General features: G+C 44.3%; 1 protein-coding gene across 1 annotated transcript; it reads right to left on the reverse strand.

The window, feature by feature from the left end:
• Positions 1-328: 328 nt before the first annotated feature.
• On the reverse strand, positions 329-775 carry LOC136465521 (phenylpropanoylacetyl-CoA synthase-like). Its single transcript, XM_066464218.1, has one exon. The coding sequence runs from the start codon at positions 773-775 to the stop codon at positions 329-331; it is 447 nt and encodes a 148-aa protein (XP_066320315.1).
• Between the last annotated feature and the right edge of the window lie 6,773 nt (positions 776-7,548).

Consider the following 7,548-nt stretch of genomic DNA (forward strand, 5'->3'; position numbering starts at 1 on the left):
TATATATTTAGTCAAAGTTGTTTTTCGGGAGTCGAAAACGACAGACATTCAGAGATAGAGGGAGTATATGATAGTCAAGTTCTATCCGCTTATACAGGCAACCAAATAACATATCAATTTTCTTGTAACTGCTCATGCAATCCCACAAAACACTCTCTTTTTGAAATACGATTCCACGCAGCCGCCTGCATCCACATCCACTAATGCAGGATATACCATGTGTCCGACAACAAACACACCCTAACACGCTCCATACTGCTAATATATTAATATATCAGTATTTTATATAGCGGTGCAAGTGTGCTAGATAAATAAATTAATACATGCATTAAACATAGTTTTCCTTGAGGTTGGTGGTGGCACGCAGGACCATTATCTCAACTGTGATCCCCGGTCCGAATGCTATCATGACCCCCCACTCGGCAGTCTCCTCATCACCGTCGTCCTTGGCGGTCAGTCGGCGGTGAAGCTCCTTGAGCACAAAGACGACGGTCGCAGAACTCATATTACCGTACTCGCTAAGCACATGGCGACTGGCTGCTAGCTTCTCAGTTTCCAGTCTGAGAGCTGCTTCAACGCTGTCCAAGATGGCACGGCCGCCAGGGTGCACCGCCCAGAAGAGGTCATTCCACGTCACCACGTCGATGCCAAGCGTCCCAGTAACGTCGAGCAAGCACTGTTTGATGGTCTGCTCCACGATCGTCGGAACCTGCTTGCCAATGTGGTAATCCATGCCGCTCCGCGCGAACTGCGTGGTGATCGCGTCCTCGGTCATCGGAATCGTAGCCTGCGTGGCGCACAATGTGGTTATAAAATTTCTACTAAGAATGACTTAATGCAAATTGAGGCTAATTGGCACCCTTTTTTTTGAGGAGCGACGGGAGGGGCGAAGGGGTCCCCACCTGATATATTGACCACTCATGCCAGGAAAACTGCCGGTGGAGGGCAGTAGCCCTGCAGGACATAAGTCCTTGAGTTTAGTTACAACCGAGTGGGAGAGGGGGAGGAGTTTACATTTGAAACATATGTGTCCACACCGTTACAAATGACTTGATCTTTGTCGGAATCCTGCAGCTCCAGTCTTCAGTTTGCTCTGCAGTTTGATAGTAGTCGTGTGAGACTAGGCTGCTCACCTCGGAACACCACCGCGTTCATGTGCTTCCAAAGATCAAGCCAAACTACTTGGTGAAATTTTTGCTGAGGTGTGAAGAACAAATTTCTCACGACAGCTTAGATACACTTTTTGCAAGATTTTGTTTGTGCGTGGGCGTGGCACATGGGGTCTAAGTTTGAAAATGTGTGACTGTGCCCAAAGCGCCAAACGGCGGCAAATAACCAAATGGCTTGGTAGAAAATCTGTCAACTACTGACAAATGTGGAACATATTGAACCATACAGTTGGAGTACTTTTAGAACAACCGAAGAGCTCCCAAATCATGCCCCTACTTTTGATTCTAGGATTTATTCTACTTTTGCGTGCCCTATTTTTAATCTTAACTTTAGAAATAGCCTTCAAATTCTAGACTCTACTTTCGTGGGACCCATTTATTAGTCACATATATTTTTTTTGTTTTTTCTCTCATCTTTCATTTCCCGACCACGAGCCACACTATTGCTCCCTCCATCGCTGATTGGGAAGGGCAACCAGTCGGGAGGGGAGGCGAGCTTTTGGAGAGGATGAGGTCGAGGTTGAGGTGGCTGCAGTGAAGGGCACCTTGTGATCAGGTTGGAGTTTTGGTAGCACTTGCTCAAGGTTGTACCGGTAGGGAGGACAATTGACCATAGAGGGCGCGCTAGAGGAAACCACGACAGGGGAGGTCGCGCTCACAAGGAAGGCAGCTGGGGAAGTTGTGTTCCGGGGACGGCTGGAAGGGGTAGATGATGCCGGGTGGGTGGGAGTAGGGAAGATGGCCAGAGCTCCTTAATCCAGCGAGCAATGGAGGGGAAGGGCACATGGAAGGATGGGGATCTGATTCCAACTAGTATATCACACGACCAACATCCAGAATCAAAATTGGCGGCAGTGGGACAGAGGTGTAGGTGGAGTCCACGTGGTTGCGTAGGGATGGCAATAGGGCGGTCGGGCAAGGTGGAGCGTCCGTGTACCCACACCTGAAACACCCGACACTGAAACCTGCCCTAGCCCCGAACTCCCTTCGTGTGAAAATTTGCCCCCGTCCCCGAACCTGATGGGTCTTCAAAACCCATCGGTTTTCTGAAACCCGAGCATAGTTGAATTAACATAGACAAATTCTTCACAATAGAACACAAATCAAACTGAAAACCATCACAATGCGTGGATAGAGCTCCTTAATCCGGCGAGCAATGGAGGGGAAGGGCACATGGAAGGATGGGGATCTGATTCCACAACTAGTAGATCACACGACCAACATCCAAAATCAAAATTGGCCGCGTATGGGATGGAGGTGCAGGTGGAATCCACGTGGGTGCATAGGGATGGCAATAGGGCGGTCGGCCAGGTGGAGCGTCCGTGTACCCACACCTGAAACACCCGACCCTCAAACCCGCCGCCCTGGCCCCGAACTCCCTTTCGTGTGAAAATGTGCCCCCGTCCTCGAACCTGATGGGTCTCCGAAACACATCAGTTTTCTAAAACCCGAGCATAGTTGAACCAACATAGACAAATTCTTCACAATAGAGCACAAATCAAACTGAAAACCATCACAATGCGTGGCCTATCACCTGTAGCTTGCTTGATGAGCAGTCATGGCATAGGCACTGTCTGAGTGACTAACACACATGTGCTTCTTCGCCGCGGTATTGGGACGATTGCAAGACGAGATCCACGAGGAGCCAGGAGAATGGGGAACGACTTACAGGAGATGTGTGAGGGGTGAGTAGGATTGCAGGAGAAGAGGGCCACTGCTCAGCATGGTCACGCCTCTACCTCACGTGCGGATGGGAGAAGGTGGAGATGGGAGAGGGTTGAGCAGGGCTGCAGAAGAAGAGGGTAGCTGCTTAGCGTGGCCGCACCTCTACTTCACGTGCGGATGGAAGAAGGTGAGTGGACCAGAGAAAGGCAGAGAGAGTAGGATAGGGCAAGCAGCGGCGATGTTGCGTGTGGTGCGACGCGTAGTGGGAAAAATTAGTGAGGATGGTCCCCATGAAGTAACCGAGGACACCTTCCATGGATTGGTGACATGTGAGGTGTTGTTTAAATTTAGGAGTAATAGTTCGAAAGAAAAATTACAACTCTCTTGTTAATTGGATACATGCATATGAACGCGTGTCATAAATTTATGGAAGGTCCCACGTTTGCTTGATGGGGACCGTCCCCACTTTTCCCGGGTGTTGTTGGATTAGTATGAAGGAGTGGGGTGATGGGCTCAGAAGGAAGTGGGCTGATTAACTAACTCTCATTATTTATGGGCTGGATTCATTTTTTTTTTTTTGAAAGCACGGGGGAGTCTCCGGATACTCTTAAGAAAGAAGGTGAGGCGCCGCGCGGGAGCCAGCGCTCGAACCGCGGGCGGGCAGCCTGAGCCCCTGCTCAGCTGACCAACCGAGCCCCCGCTCCTTGGGGTCCCCGAACTTGAGACCCACGTGGAAAACACAGACCCATCCCAGCCTCCATCAGGTCTAAAATCCACATGTCTCAGGTCTAAAATCATCCAATTACCATCCCTACGGGTGCAGGTAAGGGAATCATGCACACAGAAAAAGTAAGCCCCTGGCGTGAGCCCCATAATTGACGGCCCAAGTAGAGGTCTGAAGTTGAGCTAACATGTTCTTTTCTTTGGCAACAAACTTGTACATGCAATCGTTTGTTATGAAACCTACATGCCGCCTATGACGTATAAAGCCACACTTTGGATGCTTGAAAAAATGGTTTTTGTTTGAAGAATGCTACGACATGGTACTGGTGTTTTATGTAATTGAGCTAGGTCTGGGAAGTGATTAAACGAATAAAAACTATGTTTTTTAAGTAAAAGACAAATATGGCAAGGAGAACCAGGGTGCCATATAATTTTAAAATTCACAACATTGACCATTTCTCTCCATTTTTTATATATAAAAAAGTGCTCAAGCATTCAAATATTCCAATTTTTTTAATAATCTTTGACTAAATTCTGTATAGCTACTTTATTTTATAAAAAAAGTACTCCATTCGATTTGTTTCAAAGGACGTTCAAGTTATGAAAAGTAATTTGTTTCTTAAATGCAACTTTCAAACTGTGTCAAGTCAAACTATGCATTGCATGAACTCTCTCATCTCGTCAACTTCTAAAGTTATTTTATTTAAACTTTATAAATTTTAACCGAGTTTATTAAAAAACATCAATATTTATAACACGAAATAAGCACACAACGAAAATATATTTCTTGGCGCATCTACTGATAATTTGGTGTAATTTTTAAGATCGAGTGGGAACCTAGCTTACATATTCTCTTGAGCTTGACCTTGAGGTCGGTGAGATGCTCGCTCTTGGATACGCGGAAGAAGTAGTCTGGGAACTCGTCCTGAGGCACGGAGTGCGGCGGGTTGGCCATGCCTATGGCCAGCACGGCGGCAGGTCCTTCAGCTTGCTGCGTGCGTCGAAACTGGCAGACGTTTACGGGAGCGCTTGCCATGGTTTCCTAATTCCTGGTGACTGGTGTGGAGATGTGTCTTGGGCCTTGTTTAATTTGCAAAATTTTTAGCGAAATAGTACTGTAGCACTTTCGTTGTTATTTGGCAATTAGTGTCCAATTATAGTCTAATTAGGCTTAAAAGATTCGTCTCGTGAATTTCGTTTAAACTGTGTAATTAGTTTTATTTTTTATTTATATTTAATGCTTCATGCATGCGTCTAAAGATTCGATGTGACGGAGAATCTTGAAAAAATTTGCAAAATAAAGTGGAACTAAACGATACCTTGGTTTACTAGGAACGCAAGAATTTTAGCTTGCTTGTATTTATGCACACACAGAGCTCAGTCTAAGCATTTATTTATACTATACATGCATCTAATGCAGTCTTTCTAGCAGGAGTTTCAAGTTGAATTCTCTGGGGCGGAAATTTCGTGGAAACAAATGCCCGTATCCACTGAGAACCACATCACAAAGGAGATGTGTGAACGCATACCCTAACTTCAACGCTCGTGCGCTTTTACCAAGAAATTACTGCCTTTCAGCATCCAGTTAGGAATGCTTTTACTAGTTGCTCTGATTATTCTGAATTGTAATGATCAATTGGGTAGTTAAGTAGGTCGATCATATCATTTGCAGTGGCTAATGATAGTTCACAGACACCATTTGGTGGGGCTGTCCTTAGGCCAGTCTTAGTAAGAGTTTCATGTGAGTTTATTTGCAATTAATAGGCTGTCACATAGACATTATTTTTTATGACACAACAAGGTTTAAGGGAAAATGTAGAATAAATGAGTTTCATCGATTCTTTTGACACCATTACCAACTCTCTCTGAGTCATAAAATTAAATATCTATGAAACCATAGAATAAAACTTTTTATTGAGAGTGTTTGTTTGATCCATATTTTATTTCATTCTATATGACATGGCAGTCTTGAAAACAACGCCATGAAACTCCTAACTGAGGACTTAATCTCATATGAATAAGGAACTGCTCTTTTGTGAGGTTATATATATATATATATATATATATATATATATATATATATATATATATATATATATATATATATATATATATATATATATATATATTATTTTGGTATAAGAGCTAAATGGTGAGGCCACTTCGTTATATAGATTTAAATTTAGAGCATTGCAAAAAGGAAATTAAGTCACTATTGGAGTTAGAGATGGTACATGGTTTGGTAAGGAGCATGTGTAGAGAAAATACTCACCCACGACAAATTGCCTATCAGGTAAGATTTCACACCTGCACTCATATCTGTGAGTAAGATTTTGTACTCGTACCCACACATGTCGACTACGATAGCCACGGGTACCAGCACCTGCAAGCTAGATTATCACTATAATAGATAAGATTCTTTGTATTTTCAGCAACGAGTGAAGCGACATATTCGCACGTGTACCCACGTGTAGAATTTTTGTATGGGTACCCACTGGTAGAATTTTGTACTCACCTCCACATCCATCTAGTGCAATACCCGCAGGTACGATTGCCATCCCTAATCTGGATCAAGGTATGGAAATAAAATAGGATGAACAACAAGGATGGAGGATGAACCTAAGTAAGAAATCCAAATCCCAGGTAGCAACTTTGATAGCTCTAATTATGGTGACCTCCTCATTTTCACCGATGACCATCTCCTCTTCTCTCACGATCACGATTAGGGTTAGGGTTTTGGGGTTTGGGCTTCAACAGGGATGCAACAACTTATGGGTATATAGATATATCAAGCAGACCGAGTCCACATGACGTGTACACGGGACGAAAGACAAGACAACAAGAGGACTAAATCCTTGTCCAAAGCGACTAACAGGGTGGACCTACTCTTTTAATAACTTACCTACAACATGTGGTGGATTATGAAGGCTACATAGAGTTGTCACCACCTACTAGTTGTCTAGCTACTAGAACAATCTGTGTGACAAGTAGCAACCACAAGCAAGATTTAGTATAAACACGCCATGTTTTACACTATAGCTCACCACTCTAGATGTGTACACACAGATCAACTAGAGCACCCGTTAAGGTGGTGTTCAATGTACAAGCGGAGGCTTGGACATCAATCTAGCAAGCATACAACCGTATAGACTAAGATAACCACATGTCACATCTAGCCCAGTTTGGAATTTGGCCCACAGTGAGCCATGTGCATGTTAATGAGATATTGTGGAGGGTTTAGTCCCACCTTGGTTGTTAAATGTGGGTTAGACCAATATATAAGGCTTCTATAATTCATCCCACAATCCCCTTGTTAATCCTTGTATGCGAAGCGAGGACGACAGTGCAAGTGAGATGGTGATAGGTGTGGTTCACTCAGCGTGCAGAGTGGATCTAAGTCGTTTGAACTCTGGGGCATTGCACCACAACAACACTATCACAAAGATAAATGCAGCACAAAGTAAGACCAAGTAAAGTAGAGAAATATATTATATTGAATAAAGTATAATCTTACTTAAAAAGGAAATATACAAGAGCTATACCAGACTCTCCCGAAAACTAGATCTGCAAACCCGAGCGAAGCTCAACTGTACTATAACTCCCACACTAGACTAAGATACAATGGAGCTCTCTACTTCTTTTGTGTGTCTTCTATTGAGTCATGAATGGAGAGGGGTGTGTGACCATCTATTTATAGTTGTCGGAGGTGGACCCATGAATCCGTGTGCTCTTCACTCATCCATCAGATAAAACCACCATAGAGTGCACGGTGGAGATGTGCCCAAGATGTGTTTGTTTGCATGGCAGCTGCTGGAGGCGATGGAAGAAGTAGGGGGTCTCTTGATCTACTAGGGGGATCAGCTGACCCCCCTTTGGCAGGTGGGGTCTCTCTTGGCACCATCTTGAGTGGGTTTGCACCTTGTGGGGCCACTGAATACATCGGTTCTTTACTATGTGGGCCCTTCAATCCATGTTCTTTGGGCTTGATGAG

This window comes from Miscanthus floridulus, chromosome 7 (assembly GCF_019320115.1).
Source record: "Miscanthus floridulus cultivar M001 chromosome 7, ASM1932011v1, whole genome shotgun sequence".
NCBI lineage: Eukaryota > Viridiplantae > Streptophyta > Magnoliopsida > Poales > Poaceae > Miscanthus > Miscanthus floridulus.

What these genes read in the sequence shown, in the direction of transcription:
- LOC136465521 (XM_066464218.1), bottom strand. Translation starts at nt 775, where the DNA reads ATGACCGAGGACGCGATCACCACGCAGTTCGCGCGGAGCGGCATGGAT.